Here is a 21,746-nt window from a genome sequence, read left to right as displayed (position 1 = left end):
GGCAGAATGAGCATTTTCTTAGAATTCATCAGCTAGTTAGTTACCTAAAAGTAAAACAAGTGCAGTCCAGGCATTACCAGAATACAGAGCTTAACTGAGGGATATTTAACCTGGAATCAGAGAACTATATGAAACTGCAACCAGAAAACCTCCTCTATAATGATTTCCAAAATGTGAGATACTTGAGGATAAGCACTTTGCTTTGCTCACTACTTTATACTCAGAAACTAGCCTAGTGCCTAGCATAACAATAAGCACTCAAATATTTGTTGACCATAAAAATGAACGAATACATGAATAGAGGAAAGAAATAAATTTAAATACTGGTATTTTCTCAAAAAAGTGCCCAGGAGCTGCCTGCGGCAGAGCTCTAAGCCTTCCATCCCTCTTATTTCAACCAGAGCAGCTCTACTTTTTTCTATCTCCCATTTAGGCTTTTAAACAAGATTGCATTTGTAAAATGCTTTCATTAAAAGTTTGAAAACCATGGAAAATCTATCATTATCACTCCCTTCCTTGAACTATTAACTTACAAGTACATAAAAATTAATGTGTAATTGTCCCTCAAATTACTGTTCAGTTCCCCAAATTTCTTGAGGTATGACATTACATTTTATATAAGCAGTATTTGCTTATTCAAGTTTCATATAATCTACACTCTCTTGTAGACCAACTCTTCAGAGGAAAATCTGAATTTTCTTATATCAAGCAACAAATGGACATTTTGTGCCACTACTATGTGCAAAGTCTGCCATGCAACAATTTAATTCTTGCAGCATCACCATCTCCACTTGAAGAGCAATGCTCATGCAACCACATTAATATATTTGGCATTCTAGTCTACCCTTCTTTTAATTAGAAGAAAAATAGAAAAATTAAGTGTCAATAGGAATGATAATAAAATTTTATAAACATAATATAATCGAGTAATCATTGGGCATGCTGAAAACAGTAGATTTTTATCATCAGTGGAACACTTCTTAGACTTTGGCAATAAGACTTTGGTCTACTGCCTATATGGCTATTTTTGAAGAAAAGGAAATAAAATGTACGAATATATCTTATGAATAAATACTATGTCTAAGAGGCAAGGTGTCATTACGGACTCTGTAGTAAGTGGTAGGAATATATCCCCCTTCTACCCTGCAAATCTTTGTACAACTCACATGGTTTACTTTCATGCAGATTTTCAAGTACACATTATGTACTAAAGTAAGGAAATGATTTCCTTTACATGTCTTTATGTACTCTTCACACTAATACCTTACCAAGTCATGTTCCAAACTGGGTAAAAAAGATGACAATGTCTATTAGCAATTTCTCAGACAGTAGGGTTAATGAATGAACCTGTTTTCTATTCTCTTTCAAAAAAGAATATGAGAAAAAGATGAGCACACCACCAACAACAAAATGGACAAAGGAATTAATGAGTTACCAAACAAGAAATAAACACATTAAAAAACACTTTTGAGAAGGGCCACTGGGTTGATATTCTTTTAAAATGGTATTACCAGGGGGGCGCCTGGGTGGCTCAGTCGGTTGGGTGTCTGACTTGGGCTCAGGTCATGATCTCGAAGTTTGTGGGTTCAAGCTCCACATCGGGCTGTGCTGACAGCTCAGAGCCTGGAGACTGCTTCAAATTCTGTGTCTCCTCCTGTTTCTGCCCCTCCCATGCTCATGCTCTCTCTGTGTCTCACAATTATAAATAAACATTAAAAAATTTTTTTTAAATAAAAATTTTTAAAAATGATAATACCAAGGGCGCCTGGGTGGCACAATCAGTTGAGCGTCTGACTTCAGCTCAGGTCATGATTTCACAGTTTGTCAGTTCGAGGACCACATCAGGCTCTGCGCTGAATGCATGGAGGCTGCTTGATATTCTGTCTCCCTCGTTCTCTGCCCCTCCCCCGCTTGCTCTCTACCTCTCTTTCAAAATAAATAAAAATAAACTTAAAAAAATTATCAAAACAAAGAATTATGTTGATTTACTACCTTTACACAAAGCCTTTAAGTTGTTATTTATTTGGTTTCAAGGAGAGGTTATCATGTACATATCAAAAATATATAACTACAAAGGGAAATTTTTTAAAAAGTCATTAATGAACACAAGATAATGGAATCTGTTTACTAATAATAAGAAGGCTGAGATGATTTTTTTTGAGAGAGAAAGAGAGCACACACATGATTCAATCTCACAACAGTGAGAGATCATGATCTGAGCTGAAGTCAAGAGTGGACACTTAACCAACTGAGTCACCCAGGCACCCTTCAGATGATTATTTTCTTTAATGTTTATTTATTTTTGAGAGCGAGAGCACAGGTGAGCAGGGGAGAGGCAAAGACAGAGGGGAGACAGAGGATCCCAAGTGACGCACTCTCCCCACTGCCAACCCCCACCCCACTGCCCTTTCACTGATGACAGCAGAGAGCCCCATGCAGGGCTCGAACTCCAGAACTGTGAGATCATGACCTGAGCTGAAGTCAGAGGCCTAACCAACTGAGCCACCCAGGCGTCCCAAGATGATTATTTTTAAGCAGAAGACACTTAAGCCTGCAACCAAGGTTACTCTGATGATGTACTGTCTGTTCTTCTAAATGATTAATGATGAGGATGTATCATGCTGCATTGACTAATGTTAATGCAGTAGGGGCAATGATGCCCTAATACACTTGATCAATATAGCTTTCCTGAATTAAACACTTTCTTTCACCACTGGGCTGATTTGTAGTAATTCTGCAAGCTCTAATGGACTGAGTTGAAAAGGTCAGCTATCAGCCCAAGCACAGATGACTTCCACTAAGATACAATTCCTGAAGATTCTTCTAATTTAGACATTTTTTATGTCTAAAAAATGTATTTGGTCTTATGCAACTTGCATTGCTTTAAAAATACATCCAAATAAATTTGCAAACCAATTTCATACTTGAAATAATTTTGGAGAACATACTGTCTAAATGAGGTCTTCAGTAAAGTCTTTGAAAGTAAAGGATTTTATGAAGACCTAATCACATCTTTAAAAAATTTAGATTTTTCACACACCAGGTTTGCTTAAGGCAAAACAAACACCCTTAGTATGTAGGTTAGGACACAGTAAGAGACAATCTAAGAACAAAGCCAAGTCACTTAACTCTTTGTGTCTCGTTTCACTCATATATAAATTGGAGATATTCCATCTAATGTGTAGGGCTGTTAGGAAAGTAAACTGGAATAACATGTAAAACCACAGAATCCAGACCAATGGCTCTCAAACTTCAGGGTGCATCAGAATCACTACACAGGGCCCATTCCCAGCGTTTCTGATTCAGCAAGTCTGGGGTCAGGCCAGAGATTATGTTTCTTACATGTTCCCAGGTGATGCTAATCTTGCTGGTCTGGTAGCACACTTCAAGAACTAGAGAGACCTTATCTAGAGAGACCTGAGCGCTAATCTACCAATCCTGGACTCTTAGCTTCTCTAAAACTCAGCTTCTCTAACTCTAAAACTATGTTTGTTGTTGTGGAGTTTAGGAACTATGGAAGTAATGTACAGTGCCTGTTGAACACTATGCCTGGTTCATGATAATAATATCCTAGATATTTAGTACTAGTAATAGTGGTACTTGTTACCACCATCACTACTATACTATTTCTACTAAGTAATGGAACATATAGAACATTAACATCACAAAAATTTTTAATTGCATTAAACTGCCCTGTAAATTAAAAGTTCCTTATATTTTACATTAATTCCTTTCCTGATAAAATTATAAAAATTAATTATAAACTAGTTACAAATCTCTACAATAACTTTTTTGTAGCAGTTAAGAGAACAGATCTAGAGCACAACTGTTTGTGTTCAAATAACAGTTCTGCCTTACAAAACCTATGTGTCTGTGGCCCTCAGTTTCTTTATCTGTAAAATAAAAACAGTATTAGTACCTAAGGTCATGAGAACTGAGTTAAAGGAAGTAAACTCTGAACAGTGTTGGCATAAACATCCAATAAATGTAGCTATCATTATTATTATCCCAAAACGCTAACAGTAACATTGTAAATCATTATATATATATATATATGTCATTATATATGTCATTATATATGTCATTATATTATATACCATTATATATATGCACATATATATACATATGTATATATATATACATATACATATTAAAGCATTAAATAATGGGAATGCAAGCTGGTGCAGCCACTCTGGAAAATAGTATGGAGGTTCCTTGAAAAGCTCAAAATAGAACTGCCCTATGACCCAGCAATTGCACTACTAGGCATTTATCCATGGGATACAGGTGTGCTGTTTCAGAGGGACACATGCACCCCAATGTTTATAGCAGCATTATCAACAGTAGCCAAAGTATGGAAAGAGCCCAAATGTCCCTCAATGGATGAATGGATAAAGAATATGTGGTATATATATACTATGGAGTATTATTCGGCAATCAAAAAGAATGAAATCTTGCCATTTGCAACTATGTGGATGGAACTGGAGGGTATTATGTTAAGTGAAATTAGAGAAAGACAAAAATCATATGACTTCACTCATATGAGAATTTTAAGAGACAGAACAGATGAACATAGGGAAGGGAAACAAAAATAATATAAAAACAGGGAGGGGGACAAAACAGAGGAGACTCATAAATATGGAGAATAAACAGAGGGTTACTGGAGGGGGTGTGGGAGGGGGGATGGGCTAAATGGGTAAGAGGCACTAGGATTCAACACCTGAAATCATTGTTGCACTATATGCTAACTAATTTGGATGTAAATTAAAAAAAAAATAAAAAAAAACCTCAACATAAAGAAAAAAAAAACCTCACCTAAGATGGAATATATAATCTGAATATTCCAATAACTATTAAAAGAATTGAATTCATAGTTTATCTAAAAAAAAAAGCATTAAATAGACTCAATGTTATTTGAAAGTAAAATTTAAATAACTGGGTATTTTTCTAATTATTAGTGTGAACTACAGACTATCTAGTCTTCTATCATTAGGTTGCAACTAATAAATACAGTACTGGCATAGGTTCAGAGTAATAGCTTTCATCCCAATCTCTCTGATCATTCTTTTGAGCCTATTGATGGTTCCACTCTAGTGTGCTCCCAGGTTTGGTCCTCAGCTCTCTCCTTTTTTAAGTTTATTTTTATTTATTAAGAGAGAGATAGAGAGCAAGCAGGGGAGGAGCAGAAATAAAGAGACAGAATCCCAAGCAGGCTCTGTGTTGTCAGGGCAGAGTCTGATGCAATGCACAAACTCATGAACCGTGAGATCATGACCTGAGCTGAAGTCAAGAGTTGGACGCTTAACCAACTGAGCCACCCAGGTGCCCCCTCAGCTTTCTTCTCCTTCAGATCTCCCAGAAGGTTCCTAATGACTATTCTATGGTTTTAATCAGAGACTGAAAATACAGAGAGGTTTTATCTAGCCACAGATGCATTTCATTGGCCTACATAGTTTGTTGTTATTGTTTAATTTGGAGATCTAACACACACATACGCAAACTCCTACCCACACACACACACAAAATTGGATTCTGGCTTCTCTTGAAAAACTGGACAATCTGGCAACACTGGACAAGCATTAGCAAAAGCCTACAACTGTCTGGAATAGCAACTAACTTCCAACAGGGCATGAGTTTTCCAAATTGCTAAAGTCTTCAGTTAGCTTTACTCTTCACTCATTTATTTATCTGCCTAGCTCTTAGACATTCAATTTTTCAACTGCTAGTTCTACTTACTAGCAATGTGCTGATAAGCACCAATCTCCATCTTCAGCCCAGACTCAGATCCAGTTGCCATCCCCATCTATACCTATGTGTCCCACAGACATAAGTCCCTTACCATCTCTGTTCCCCTAGTTTCTCTACCTCAGATGTTGACAAATCCAAACAGTATGCCAAGCCAAGAATGTCACCTTTACTACAATCATTTTCTCACTTCCCATTTCCCAGCAGTCACCAGTTTCTACAGATGCACCTCCTAAAAATCTCAAATCTATTTCCTCTTCTCCTTCCCCATTACTACCGCTTTCCCATTCAGGCACTTATCAACAATCACAGCTACTCATCTAAAGCCCATGTCTCACTCTGTCTCTTCTCTGCTTAAAACTCTGCTTCACTGGTTCTTCACTGACCTCAGGATAAAATATAACCTCTTTATTTTAGATGTAAGCTTCTGCCTATATCTACAGCCTCATCTTCCCATTGTTCTAACAGTACCAACCTTCATAGTTCTCTGAACACAGTGGCAGCATCATATTTCCATACCTCTGCACATGCTACAACATCCCTCAGCCTAACAAACTTGTCCAATCTTCAGAAGTGCCAAGGAGAGAAGGTAAGGAGGAAGCGGAAGGAAGCAGCATCTGGTTACAGGAACCTTTTAATTTTTACATTAAATACTTTATTATAAAAATAATTACTTGGTAACAAAAAACCCTGCTCTTCTGTGAAACACTGAGTGACTGCCTTTTTTGTCTCTTCATTATTTCAGTGTCTTATACATATTTCTACCTCTACAGCATATTTCACATTACATTACAATTACTTCTTTACAAACTCCTTGACATCATGGCCCAAGTCTTATTTACCAGTATATTCTCAATTCTGAAAACAGGGAGTTACACATACTATATACACAATTAATGTTTGAATTCAACAGCCAGTCTATACCAAAACTACTTTCCATCCACTGTCTATGAGAGAATCTATATGCAAACAAGTTTGGCTGACTGATAGGAAAGGGAATCATTTTTTGCCCTTGTTCAAAAGAAAAAAGAGCCACCTTGTAAAGATAAATTGGCAACTATTTTTAATCTCTGACAAAGGACAGAATGAAGTTGTAGTTTTTAAACCTTTTTAAAGCTCTAACATGCTAGGACTGTAATTTCAATGATTACCTAAAGAAAAAAAAAAGAGTATTTCTTTTTCAAATCCAAAGTTAATTTAAATTGACTTTGTTTTGATAATTTTATGGCATCTCTTAAAAATTGGAGACATTCTGAAATAATAAGTTACCAGAACTGGGAATCATTGTAATAACAAATAATCTATTGTTTTGGGGGAAAAATTTTTTTTTTGGTACCAATCCTCTTTATTATAAATAAATGATGTTTCAGGATATAGGATGTGGAGGGCAGCTAGAGATTTAAACCATAGTGAAAATGAAGGTGATAGGTAACAACCTACCTATGTATATTTCCATACTCTTGACTTTCTTTCTTGTTATTATGGACGAACTATCTGTGCTCTTAGAGAAAGGCAATGCCAGCTCTGTATTAGATCCCATCCTCTCTTGTGTTCTCAATAACACTCATCCAGCAACTCTCCCCTTTCTCTCCTGCATCAGTTTTTCCCCTTTTACTGAATCACTGCTAACAGCATAAAAACATGCTATTATTTCTCTTATCAAAAAAATTTTTTATTCTCATTGTCCTCTCCAGCTACTGCTATAGTTCAGTAATTTCAGCAGAATGTGAAAGCACTGTCTATACTTCCATCTTACAATTGTTCTTCTCAAGGTTATCAGTGAATTCCTAATGGTTAGAAGTCCTCTGATCACTTCATATCCCTCAACTTACTTGATCTATCAGGAGCATCTGACACAGTTGCTGATGCCTCTGCTCTCCTCTTTTAGAACACTGTCTCTTGGCTTCCAGGGTACTACATTCACCTGGTTTTCCTCCTTCTTTTTCATTGCTTCTTTTTAATCTCTTTTGCTAGTTCTACCTAAGCTCTGTGCTCTATAAGTAAAGGTTGGAGTGTTCGAAGGCTCATTACTTGGACCTCTCTTTTCTCTCTACACTTACTCCTAAGTTCTTGTGGCTCTAAATACCATCTATATGCCAATGACTTCCAAATTTACTTCTTCAGCATGAACTCCTCTCCTGAACTCCACACTTCAAGTGCCTACTTGACATCTCCATCTGGATGTCTGATAGGCATCTAGAACTTGTTTATAAACATGTCCAAGGCTAATAAGCTCCTGATGCCCACATCCTCTCTCTAAACTAGTTCCTCTCGCAATCTTCCTCACCCCAGTTAATGGCATCTCCATTCTTGTGGCAAGTCAAAAAATCTTGGTGTCAACCTAGACTCCTTTATCTCAGGTGCTGTAGTTTAACCTTTAAAATATAGTTATCATATGACAATTACTTAACAATATAAAAGGAACAAACTACCAGTACATGGAACAACATGGATGAATATTTAAAACATTATGTGGCGCGCCTGGGTGGCTCAGTCAGTTAAGCGTCTGACTCTGGATTTCGGCTCAGGTCATGATCTCATGGTTCGTGAGTTTGAGCCCTACATTGAGCTCCCTGCTGCCAGTGTGGAACCTGCCTGGGATCCTCTCTCCCTCTGTCTGTGCCCCTGCCCCTGCCCCTGTTTATATATTAAACATAAACGTATTTATGTAAATTTATAAATAAAATAAAACTTAAAAAACAAAAACAAAAACATTGTGCTGAGCTAAAATAAAACCAGACAAAAGAGAGGACATAATGTGTGATTCCATTTGTGTGAAACTCTCCAAAAGAAAAATCTATAACGATAGAAAGTAGATCAGTGGTTGCCTGGGGCCAGTGGCTGAAAGTGGAGACTGAAAGAAAAAAGGAAATCTTTTGGATGACAAAAATGTTCAATATCTTGATTGTGGAAGCAGTTATGAGTAATAAATTTGTCAATACTCACTGAACTTCATAATGTGTACATTTTATCGTATATTAATTATACCTCTATAAAGATTAAACATACATACATAATTCAACTATTTCTCACTGCCTCCCTACCCCCTGAGTTACCGTGTGGGAGCTATATCACCTCTCTGGATGACAATAGCCTGACTAGTTTCCCTGCTTCTGTCCTTGCTTCCTGCATTTTATTCTCAACACAGTGGCCACACTGATACTGTTAAAAATTACATCATGTGACTCTTCTTCTCAAAACCCTCTAACGGCTTCTCAGTAAAATTCAGCATCCTTACTCTGACATATGAGGCCTCACATGACCAGCTTCTCTGTTACCTCATAGATCTCATTTCCCACTACCCTCCCCCATGATTACTTGCACTCCAATCAGAGGTGGCCTCCCTGCTGCTCCTGAAATATAGCAGGCACACTTTTTTGCACTTCTTATTCCCTCTGCCTAGGCATGATGTACTCCCTATTACCAACCCCAATAAGGCCTTGAAGTTTGTTTCCTCACTTCCTTCAGGTCTTTCACCAAAGGGCACCGTCTCAATGAGTCTTTCCCTGGCCACTCTCAAATTTCAGCACCTCCGTCCCCACATACACAACCTCACTTGTATTTCATTTTCTCCTTTCCTGCTTTATTTTTTTCTCCCCAGGCCTTAGCACTGTTTTATGTATTTGTATTTTACTAATATATATGTTACTTATATCTTATTGGCTTTCTCCTCTACCAGAATGGATGACCCAAGAGATAAGGAAATTTATCTGCTTTGTTCACTACTGTTACCCCAGATCTTAAAATGGATGTTGAATAAATGAATGTATCTCAACAAATTCTAGCTTTCCCTTTAATAGCTGATAGTAAGTAAAATTTACTTTATAGACGCATCAACTGATACTTTATTTGCTTTAAAAAATTCTGGTAAATTAAATAAAAACTTCAACACACTTAAACATATACAAATATATATCAGCCAAACTTGTTTTCAATTCTAATCAAGAATACAGAATCTATCAGGGGCGCCTAGGTGGCTTAGGCAGTTAAGCATCCAACTTCTGCTTAGGTCATGATCTCATGGCCCATGAGTCCAAGCCCTGCATCAGGCTCTGTGCTGACAGCTCAGAGCCTGCTTCAGATTCTGTGTCTCCCTCTCTCTCTGCCCTTCCCCATCTCTCTCTCTCTCTCTCTCTCTCTCAAAAATAAACATTAAAAAAATTAAAAAAAAAAAGAATACAGAATCTATCAGACATTAAGAACTTTTTATCAAATTTTCAGAGAATTTCTTCTGAGTAAGGATCTATGTGAAATAACTCTCATTACTGCCAAGAATATATAGAATATAGAGTCCTGCTGAGTTCTTTACAAAAGCCAGATAATCTCATGTTGCCTGAAGCTCCCATTACTATTACAGTAGAGAAAACTAATCAGTTTGACAGTCCCAGAGCTAAGAATTCATTTTAAAAATACATATAACTCTTACTTACACTTGTCATTTATATCAATAAAAGAATTAAAGGAATTGCTTATTTTATAAGCAAACCACAGAAATATGGGAGTATCAAACATAAATAATTTAAAAGTTAGAAGGTACAGGTACCCTTACTCTAGAGGTCTGAGTCTCCTCTCCTTTAAATAGGCAAACAATACAGCTTCTGGAAGTCCAAAGGAGGTGTCTCCTTAATAACTGCAGAGGAGAAAATTCTATACTGCAGCCTTCACCTGCATCCAGCAGCTATTACTGGAAACACATTAAAGTATTCATATTCACTCAAGTAAAGAGTTTCAGTGTGGGGGTGTTATCTACTTTAGTTTATGAGCAGCATTATATATTCAACCTAAAAATAAAGGCCCCGAGCTTTCATAAGATTTAAAATGTTTTGTAAAGTTAAATGCAGTGGAAAATTTCAGAAAGGATTATTAGTTAAGCAGCTCTGAATAAAGAGTATAACCAAACACAGTAAATATTTTAAGGATGTTTTTTCCTGAAAGCATTAGGTATATCACTATTGAGTTATATTGGTTTGTCTTCATCGTATATAAGCTGCATCTTTCATTTCTATGTGTCAATTTCCTAAACAAGACAATGAAGAAAAATAACTTCACTATACTATCCTAGCATGGAAGGACAATAGCTGTCTCAACATCTTGTATAATATATCCGGTCACTGACTTCATAACCCAAAACATTTTTAAGCTATCAATTTATTTAATATATTTATTTACACTGGTACACCTAGCATCTATCATAGTGCATTGTCACTTGTAGTTCAGAGAAACTGCTAACATATCCAAAGCTTCTCATTTCTAAGTTCCATGGAATGCTTTAACATAAAATAGAGGTTACTCTGGATAGGCAAAATGACAAAACCATTAGTAACAAAGCTAATAGACATTCCTAATAGATGAGAAGTACATTATACATGAAAGGTACATCATTAAAATTGACTTTTATTTGCTGGTTTAGTTTTCAAAGCAAGATGAAATGAGAATGATCATACAGTACCTTACCCTTTCTACCGGTGAACCATAGCATGCAATGCCGAAACATAGCAGTGGCAGATGGCATTGGTGTTATTAACTATAAAAAGGATAATAGCAGAGAAATGATGGCTGGCAGACAACACACAGAAATGCAGATGAAATGAATGCAAACTTGCAGTTCTTGAAGCAAAGCAAAACCTTTAAGCCAAAGGTTGCCACTAGCTTCAATTTAATTTACATTTTGAGTTTTACACAGACAAACACTGCAACCTTCACAATCAGTTTTTAGACTCTTCATGCAGAAGCAGAACCATACTCCTCGATAAAGAAGATCAGCAACCTTCTGTAAACACAAGCCAGCAGCAGCAGCAGCCCATTACTTTCTCCCTTCACTGATTTTTATCCTTTAAATTTTTAATCTCCAATTGCAGCCAGATCCACAGTCGTTTCAAACAGATCTGTATCCACTGCAGATACAAATCCCTGCCTAACCTGCAGTACCACTTCATCCAGAACGTTCCTGTGCACTCATTCATGCAGATCAGTTGCAAAACCATTCAAGTCATCCAGCAAACAACCCAAAAGAGAAGGAAAGAAGCAGTTGGGACTGTGAAGAGAAAGAATCTCTTCTTTCAGCTCACCCTGGAAATGGAAGGTTTTCTGATCAACAGTTATTGTGAAGGTGCTGTCGTCCTCATCGTCTATACCAATCACAGCTCCCTGTGAAACAAAGAGCAAAATCCCAATAAGGCAAACAATGACATCAGCAATATTCACTACTGCTACAGCCCTGGAATGCTTAATGCACTGAGGACACTGGCAGTAAGCTAGACACAGAAAAGGGGAATCTGAGACCGTATTTTTGCTTAGGGAGGAAGAACTAAAGGAGAGGGGATGGCAGGGCACTGTAGTACTCTGCATAGCTACCTTCTATCCTTGCATAAGGGGCATGGTTGTGGTGAGGGGGAGGGGACAAACATAGAAGCTGAGTCTAGAATCTGTGCTTCAGAGTCAGCCACTGAGGCTTTCTGAGCTTTGGACTACTCTCTAAAATTGGGGGGTCAGAAACCTCCACCTCACCCAGTTGTTGTGAGGCCAAAGAATGCAGGTCCTCTTCAGCAGGCTGCTTTGTGTTACACTTCTTAGTGCAGAAATGTCAGGTAACACTTGCTTCAAAACACTACCCCAATCAATTCTTCCCAGTGTGCCCCCATTTATACATGGCTGTGCAACTGCACTTTCCACTTTCTGCTGTAATTTTCTGTTCATATGTCTGCCTCCTCCCACTGAAGTGCCATGAGATCTTGGAAGTCAAGGACTACATTATTTATTTTGGTACATGACCCTTAAGTACACATCCAAGCTATGTTTTCTAATAAAAGCATGAACAACTCTCCAAAGACAGGGGAGGAAGGGAATGCATTTGTAAGTTGTTTGTACCAAGAAAGTGGATAGGCTGGGTTTTAAACTTTTTTTGTGTTCAACCTCAAGCAGCTCATGAAGACAGCAGGAATTAAGAGACAGGAAGCTACTCAAAACAGGGAGTGTAACATTATAATCAGTGTCCTTAAGAAGTGTCTAAAGTATTCCAGACAGAGAAGCTAGAGAACCTGAGATAGGCAAAATGCCCCAGGATGGTTACAAAAGTAACAGTGTGCCACAGACAAAACCAGGACCTTGAAAATGGGGGTTGAAAAGAATCAGGGGGCCAAAATACCTAATCCCATGAAAAAAGGCTACTCCTATTACAAGAGGATTAGGTAATAGAGCCAAACATTTATTAAATCTCTTCTCAGAGGCCATCTGGATAAACCCCAACTATACGCAAACCCCACTGACCTGAATTATCTTATTCTTCAGTTTTGGATTAGGATTGTTAGGATTGTTACCCCATTTTCAGATAAGGAAAGTATCTCCTGAGAGTATAATGACTTACCCAAGGTCACACAAAGAATGAATGTCAGAACCAGAACCACTGGCAGGATACCTACTTATTCCATGACAGCAAATATAGACACATTTCAGTGGGTAAGCAAGTGTGGGACTGGATCTTTCTGGTTAACTGAGTTAGATGTATCAAATATTTGCTAAGTCATAACTAAATACAAAAATATGTGCTAGATACAGCTCTGTAATATGTAACAACAGTCCCTGCCTTCAAGGCACATATACTTCAGAGGAGGAGATAAAACATGCAAAGAGGTGAGTATAAAACAAGGCAAAAAATGATCCTACATCGATGAACTTTGAAAACATCATGCTAAGTGAAAGAAGCTAGTCACAAAGGACCATAAGGTATAATTCCATTTATATGAAATGTCCAAAACAGGCAAATTCATAGAGACAAACAGTACATTAAAGTTTGCCTAGGGTTGTGGGGAAGGGAAGAAGTGGGGTAAAATAGGGAGTGACTGCTAACAGGTATGGATTTCTTTTTTTTTTTTTTTAATTTTTGTAATGTTTTATTTATTTTGAGAGAGAGAGCATGAGCAGGGGAGAGACAGGCAGAGGGGAGCAGAAGATCTGAAGTGGGCTCTGCACTGACAGCACAGAGTCCGATGCGGGGCTTAAACTCACAAACTGTGAGATCATGACCTGAGCTAATGTCAGACACTCAACCAACTGAGCCACCCTGGTGGCCCGCAGATAGGGGTTTCTTTATGAAAACATTCTAAAATTGATTGTGGGAATGGTTGCTTGACTCTGTGAATATACTAAAAACAATGAATTGTATACTTTAAATGGGTGAATTGCACTGTATGTGAAATATATCTCAACAAAGCTGTTATAAATCACCCCAATCCCAAATGTCTGTTCTTTCTTTTGGATCCCTTAATGTAAATTTACCATTTACCTGGTCAACTCAGATGGAAACCTCTAGGTTCTACACATGTCCTCCTTCATTCCATCCCCATAAGTTGTGCTCATTCCACCCTTGAACCATAATCTCAAATATGTCAATTCTTCTCCATCTATGAATTGCCAACACCCGAATTCAGGCTCTCATAACTACATGCTTGATAAGGCAGTCTGTCCCCCTTCAGTCTGGCTACCTTTTTAGTCCAGTCTTTTGCTATTGCTAGAGTAATATTTCTAAACTACAGAGTCTCACAAGAGAAAAAGATGTTTAAAACCTTCCTTGGGTCTCTGAACTAAGAGATAAAGTCAACATTTCTTCATAATGCCAATCAAGACTGTTCAAAATCTAACTAACTTAGGAAACTAACCTTTCCACTGTTATCAACTAGACCCTTCCTCCTTACCACACACAAAGGCCCTGTACATACAGCCCCAACATTTCTTCCACACACTGGGGGGAAAAAAACTAAACACACCAATTAATTTCACTTTTTTATGTTCTTTCTTATGCTCAATTACCAACCATTTATGAAAAAAAGCAAAACCCCACATCTCCCCCTAGCTACAACCTCCTTTTTCACAAAGGAGGTTTTTTTTTTTCTTTTTAATGTTTACTTAACTTAGAAAGAGAGAGACAAAGTGCAAGAGGGGAAGGGGCAGAGAAAGGGAGACACAGAATCCAAAGTAGGCTCCAGGCTCTGAGCTGTCAGCACAGAGCCCAATGCAGGGCTTGAACTCACAAACCTCGAGATCATGACCTGAGCCAAAGTTGGACGCTTAACTACTCACCCAACCAATACCCCAAGAATCAAAAAAATTTTTTAAAAAAACTTTTTAATGTTTATTTATTTTTGAGAGAGAAAGAGGGACACAGTGTGAGTGGGGGAAAAGCAGAGAGAGAGAAAGACAGAATCTGAAGCAGGCTCGAGGCTCTGAGCTATCACCACAGAGCCTGAGGCAGGGCTCGAACTCACAAACTGTGAGATCATGATCTGAGCGGAAGTCAGATGCTTAACCAACTGAGCCACCGAGGCGCGCCCCCCCACCCCAAGAATTAATTTTTTTTAATGTTCATTGATTATTTTTGAGACAGAGAGACAAGGCACGAGCAGGTGAGGGGCAGAGAGAGAGGAAGACACAGAATCTGAAGCAGACTCCAGGCTCTGAGCTATCAGCACAGAGCCTGATGTAGGGCTTGAACTCACAAGCCATGAGATCATAACCTGAGCAGAAGTCGAATGCTTAACCGACTGAGTCACCCAGGCACCCCTCACAAAGGAGCTTTTTAAAAGTTGACAATGTCTTAACCTTTCATCCACTCCTGCAATCTAGCTTCTTTCCCACCACTGCACCAAACTACAGTCGCACAGTTCTCCAATGACTGCTTTAGTACTCTCTAGTTATGTCATACACCACCAGTCTAAAGCACTGTTGCTGCTGCTGACCGCTTCCTTCTTGAAACTCTCCTTCAATGGCCCTTAATTACCTAAGCTGTGCTTCAGAAATATTTCTACTTAGGTACCTTTGACAACCTATACAGGAGAAAGTAGTCTTTTGTCGCCCATTATAATTTATCTCTCCTCTGTCCAAATGCTTCTGTGAAGACTCTGGAAGATAGCTAACAATCTCCCAGTCCAATTGGGTCTTGCCATTATCCTGAACATTCTTCAACATACAGATGTACAATTCATTTGACAATCTGGCCTCCCAGTTTCCTGATTTGTTCAACTCAAATAAACTTCACTGCCATTCTCCTTCAGACACTCATTCCCAATGGCAATACACCTGCACTACCCAATATAACAGCCATTAGTCACACATGGGTATTTAAATTTTAATTAAAATTTAAAGTAAGTTACTCAGTCACATTTCTAGTGCTCAATAGCTACTACATGCGGCTAGTGGCTATGAAACTAAGTGCAGATACAGAATATTTTAATAATTGCAAGAAGTCTACTGGACAGTGTTGCCCTAGATCTTGTCATCATAGAGACCTAAATCACAATAAATAGTTAATACTGCCTGTTACTGAATATTTTCAATGACCCAGGCACTATAAGCATTTTACATATTCTTTATCATTTGAAAACAACAACTTCATATTGAAAGGTGACATATACATAAATCATAACCCTACAAGCTTAGTGAAAAGAAGTTCCCTTTGTAACCTTTCTTAATCATTAGCCCCACTCTCCATTCCAAAGGTAAATACTATCTTTCTTTCCAACATTACAAATTATTTTTGTCTGTCTTTGAACTTTATACAAATGGACTTCTGCAATATACTTTCTTTTGTGTCTTGCTTCTTTCATTTAACATAATGCTTGTGAAATGCATCACAGTTATTGTATATAGCAGTAGTTTGTTCACTTTTATTGCTATATATAGTATTCCTTTGTATGGATTTTCCACAATTTATTTACAGTCCCATTGTAGATGGATATTTACGTTGTCTCCTGTTTTTGATTCATAGGATCATGCTGCTAAGGCATTCTTATGTATCTCTCTCATTATACATATGCTTATATTTTTATTAGGTACATATCTAGGAGTAAATTTGCTAGGTCATAGGATATCTACATGCCAATTTTATTTTTTTTTTATTTTTTAATTGTTATTTATTTATTTGTAGTTTGAGAGAGGGAGGGAGGGGGGACAGAAAGAGAGAATGGGGGAGAGAAGGAGAGAAAGAGAAAAAAATCCCAAGTGGCTCCACGCTCAGCATAGAGCCTGATGTGAGGCTCAATACCACAACGCTGGGACCATTACCTGAGCCAAAATCAAGAGTCAGATGCCCAACCAACTGAGCCACCCAGGCACCCCTATTTATTTTTTTAAATAGGCTCTATGTCCAATATGGGGCTTAAACTCATGACCCTGAGATCAAGAGTCACATGCTCTACCAACTGAGCCAGCCAGGCACCCTTGCACACGCCAATTGTAAAAGATACTGTCAAATAATTCTCAAAAGTGGCTGTGCCAATTATACTCCAACCAATGGTATACAAAAGTTTCAACGGCTCCACATCTTCACTAACATTGTTGTACTTTAGTCATTCTGGCAGGTGAGTAGTGCTATCTTATAGTGGGTTTAATATACATTTCATTTCCCTGATAACTAATGAGGTTAAGTATCTTTTCATGTTTCTTGGCTATTTGAATATCCTCTTGTGAAATAGCGACAAGACTGGACGATTATTTTATAATTATCTGTAGAAGCTTTTTACATATCTTGGATATGAACCCTTCTCTAGTTATGAATTAGGCAAGTATCTTCTCCCATCCTGTTGCCAGTCTTTGTATTCTCATAAAGATGCCCATGAAGAATTCTTAATTTTAGTGTAGTACAATGTATTAATTTCACACTTTATGATTGGGCTTTCTGTGTTTTAAGAAGTCTTTCCCAATCTCAAGGCCATGAAAATATTCTCTCCAACGTTATCTTTTAGAAGTCTTTACATACGGATATCAGGCGAAGTAAATCCTCCACCTTTTTTCTCTTGGCCTTTATAAGTTATAAATCAACATCAGCACCACAGTCAATGCCCAGGTCCCCCTAGGCCACCAGGTGAGAACAAGTCACCATTTCTACCGGGGGTCTGTTGGTTGACTGAGATGGCAGGAATCAGAAGTGGGTGTTCTTGGTCCTTTATAAATCTGAATAAGCAGAACAAGTTACACAAAAACTTGCTAGGATTCTGATGGAATGAACTGGGACTGCCAAATATTTAAGTCTTTTTACATTTCAATGTTTATAGTTTTCTGAGTAGAGGTCTTGTCCACCTTTCATTAATGTTTATTAAGTAATTAATGTTTTTGATGCTATAGTAAATATTCTTTATTTTTAAAAATTCATTTTCTAATTACTAGTTGTTAGTATATTAAAATACAGTTTATTTTGTACAATGACCTTGTATCCAGTAATCTTGCTAAATTCATCTATCAATTCTAATAGTAAATCTGTAAATTCTCTTGAATTTTCTGTTAAGTTGCTACAAATAATAACAGTTTTATTTGTTCTACTCCAATTCTTATACCTTGTATTATTTTTCGTGCTTTATCCATTGACTAAGAATGCCAGTGCATGTGTGGTTAAAGACTGCCACTAGAAGAGCAGATGACGGTGAATCTAAGTGATGACAGAGGGCATCCTTGCCCTTGGTCTCTCTCCCATTGTCCTCTGTAGCTATTTATTTATTTTTAATGTTTTTATTTATCTTTGAGAGAGAGAGAGAGACAGAGCATGAACAGGAGAGGGTCAGAGAGAGAGAGGGAGACACAGAATCTGAAACAGGCTCCGGGCTCCAAGCCATCAGCACAGAGCCTGATGCGGGGCTCGAACCCACGGACCGCGAGATCATGACCTGGGCTGAAGTCGGATGCTCAACCGACTGAGCCACCCAGGCGCCCCCTCTGTAGCTATTTAAAACCTTCTCTATTTTCCTTGAACTCCCAACAACAACATAAGCAGTCATCAGGAAGAAACTCTAGACCTGCTATGCCCTCTCACCCAAACATTCACCTGCATCTATACCCACTCTTGCTTCCATTCCACTTGTCATAATGGAAAAAGGGCTCCAACCCCATCACTGTTCCTTAGATCTCTTACTCTACCAAATTTTCAACTTCTTTGACTACTGGCTCTTTCCCAACACCATTTACACATGTTGAAATTCTTTACCCTATTTAACAACAACAATCATTCATTCAATTGTACATCCTCATCTAGCAACTGGCCCACACCTCTCACTCCCTTCCAGTCAACATTATTAGATTTGTCTAAGCCTCCTAAATTGTTTTAGCCTCCCATTCCTTGTGGGATATGTAACCACATCAATGGCTCTTCTTCACCTTCAAGTAAGGTGACCACATGACTTGGTTTGCCTGGACAGTCCCAGATTATTTCTCTTGTCCTGGCATAATAATGAATAGAGTATCCTGGTCTTTTATTCTTGAGTGTCTGGTTTAAGGGATATGGTCACGCTGGCATAGCCTAGCCTACAATGTCCTCAGTGATTTGCTCCATGCCTACCTCTCATCTCTTATCAAATTCTACAGTTGGACAGTTTGAGGTTTACCAGTTGTCCCAGGCTCTCTTCCACCAAACATTCATCCTCTCACTTTATCTGAGTGTATGCTACTTTATTTTTTACATTTGGTAAAGCAAAACTCTGTTTGCTAATCCACATATTGAATAACATTCTACCTTAAACATTCTACCTTTCTTTATGATGCAAACCCACCAAAATACCAAAGTTTTTATTTCAGCCTGCTTTTATGACCCACTGTACCAACATAGTAAACACATATATTTTTCACTTACTTCTCAGGATTTCTATTCTGAATATATGAGATGCTCCACCTTGCAGGTTATCAGTACTTTGTGTTCACCAAGATACCTGCTGCTTCAGGGTCACACTATCCAAGTTCCAGATAGAAAGTAACTAGAGCTGGAGTCTAGTGCAACCAGATGAAATTTCCTGACTTTCTCTCTTCTTTCTTCTACACACAAACATACCCCAGACACGAGTCATAGTTCTGGTACCAAAGACAGAAAGTTTTGCTCTCATGGCTTAGAAGAAAAACAAAACAAAACAGAACACCACAAAACAGAATTCTGGCGATTTTGGGCCAATCTCCCTTTGCAAGAAGAGAAAATTGAATTGGTAAACTGGATCTAAGATAGTAAGAAAGAAATGATGACTCCTCTGGGACACAGACTGCTCACACAGCTCCTAAAAGAAATGTACACAATGTTATGAATACACAGCACAGCCACTCCCACAGTAACTCTACAACCACATCCTTTCTCTCCCTGCTGAAATATTAGAAACCTATCTTACATTCATATAACACATTTAAATATGACCTTGGAGATTCAGACAGAACAGGTATTACGCTTCTTTAGAAATTAGAAAACAGGCTCAGAGAGGTTAAAAAAAAAAAAAAATGTGCCCAAGGTCCTACAACTAAAAGGCAGGAGAATTCAGGTTTTGGAATTCCTGATCCAAAGCCCTTTCTTAACAGGGTATTGTTATAATAAGCAACATTCACTAATTACTTCAATAGATTTATTAAATACCTATTCTGGGCCAGGAACATTAATAGCCAAGGAATATAAATAGGAGTAAAATATATCTCTGCCCTTGAAGAGCACATCATCTAGAGGGGAAAGAGAGGAGTCAACAATACAGAAGGAAATAGGAAAGCCTGAGGTCTGGCCTGCTTACCCAAATGCTGTTGCATGGAGGACCTATTTTAACATCATTCATTGATTTAACGTATATTTATTAAATTTTCTAGACATTACTATAGCTAATAGGAATAGATCAGTGAACAATCTGCTTTGCTGTTTTCACTAAATACTGTTTTGAGGTTTCTTAGTGCTGTGTGTGTGTGTGTGTGTGTGTGTGCATGTGTATGTATGTGTGTGTGTGTATATATATATATACATATATATATATACACACACAAACTTTTCATGCTGAGAATATATGTGCACACATACACGCACACACACACAATCTATTTTGAGAATACATATGTACGTTTTACCTGCTATATAGTATTTCCACTATATAAGTATTCCACAATGTGTCAGTTTCCTAACATTTAGTTTTTCATTTTTCCTGTTCCAATAATCCAGCAATAACCATTACTGTATATGTCTCCTGGTAACACTTCTATAAGAAAGTAAGAATATGCTCAAAATGGAATGAGTTCCAATTTTATGTAGAGCTGGGCACATCTTCAACTTTATTAAATACTACAAAATGTCTCCGTAAGTGTTGTATTGATTTATATCCCAACCAGTACTATATGAAAGTTCTTACATCCCCAATCATTAGCCAACACTAGGAATAATCAGACTTTATAAATCCTTGACAATGTGATAAAAATACTATCTTCCTGGAGTTTTAATTTGCATTTTCTGATATCACTGAGAAATAAGAACCTAGTCTCATTTATTGCCATTCTTATTTCCTCTTATATGAATTGAGTGTACATATCCTTTGTGCATTTTCTTTTAGGCATTCTTTTGTCTTTTTTACTGATTGGTATGTGTTCTTTGGGATTTCTTTTTGTCTTTTTTATTATTAATCTGTAGGATTTTAAAAATATACCCTGGATATTAATCTTTTGTCAGTTATATGCATTGTAAATATCTCCATTCCTGTCCACGCATTATCTTTCTCTTCAATTGTGGTGTCTTTTGGTTGTTGGTGGTGGTCAAAAGTTTTAAAATTTGAAGGTTATCAAATCTACCAATCTCTTCTATCATGGTTTGTGCTTTAAAAAAACATCCTATTCTGTCTTGACATCATAAAGACATTCTTCTATATATTCTTACAAGTATGAATTTTCATTTTATACCTTTAATACTTCTGGAATTTATTGTGTATAGCATAAGGTAGGAAGTAAATGTTATTTTTCCCATATGGGCAGTCACTTGATCCAGCTTCATTTACTGAGTGACAGTATCTGGTTTGAAATGTTGTCATATTCTGAACTGTCATAGTTGTGTGGTTCTATTTGAGTTTTCTCTTCTTTGACACTGATCAATTTCTTTCCCCTTATATCAACACCATATCATTTGAATTACCAGTTTCATAAAAAGTCTTAGGAATGGCAAGTCCCCCAACTCCTTATTCTTCAAATTTTTCTTGCCCCTTTACCATTTTAAATGACTTTTAGAATCACCTTGGCAAGTCATT

General features: G+C 37.6%; 1 protein-coding gene across 5 annotated transcripts in view; it reads right to left on the bottom strand.

Moving 5' to 3' along the window:
• OSBPL9 (oxysterol binding protein like 9) overlaps positions 1–21,746 on the bottom strand; it is a 200,663-nt gene that overhangs the window by 112,597 nt on the left and 66,320 nt on the right. For all 5 annotated transcript variants that reach the window (XM_030324176.2, XM_030324180.2, XM_030324177.2 and 2 more), the window contains exon 3: positions 11,814–11,892. In XM_030324176.2, coding sequence (XP_030180036.1) covers positions 11,814–11,892 — 79 coding nt within the window. The remainder of the gene's footprint in view (positions 1–11,813; positions 11,893–21,746) is intronic.

The sequence above is a fragment of the Lynx canadensis genome, chromosome C1, assembly GCF_007474595.2.
Source record: "Lynx canadensis isolate LIC74 chromosome C1, mLynCan4.pri.v2, whole genome shotgun sequence".
NCBI lineage: Eukaryota > Metazoa > Chordata > Mammalia > Carnivora > Felidae > Lynx > Lynx canadensis.
Note: the sequence above shows the minus strand (reverse complement) of the source record. Positions and strands in the feature narration are given on the sequence as shown.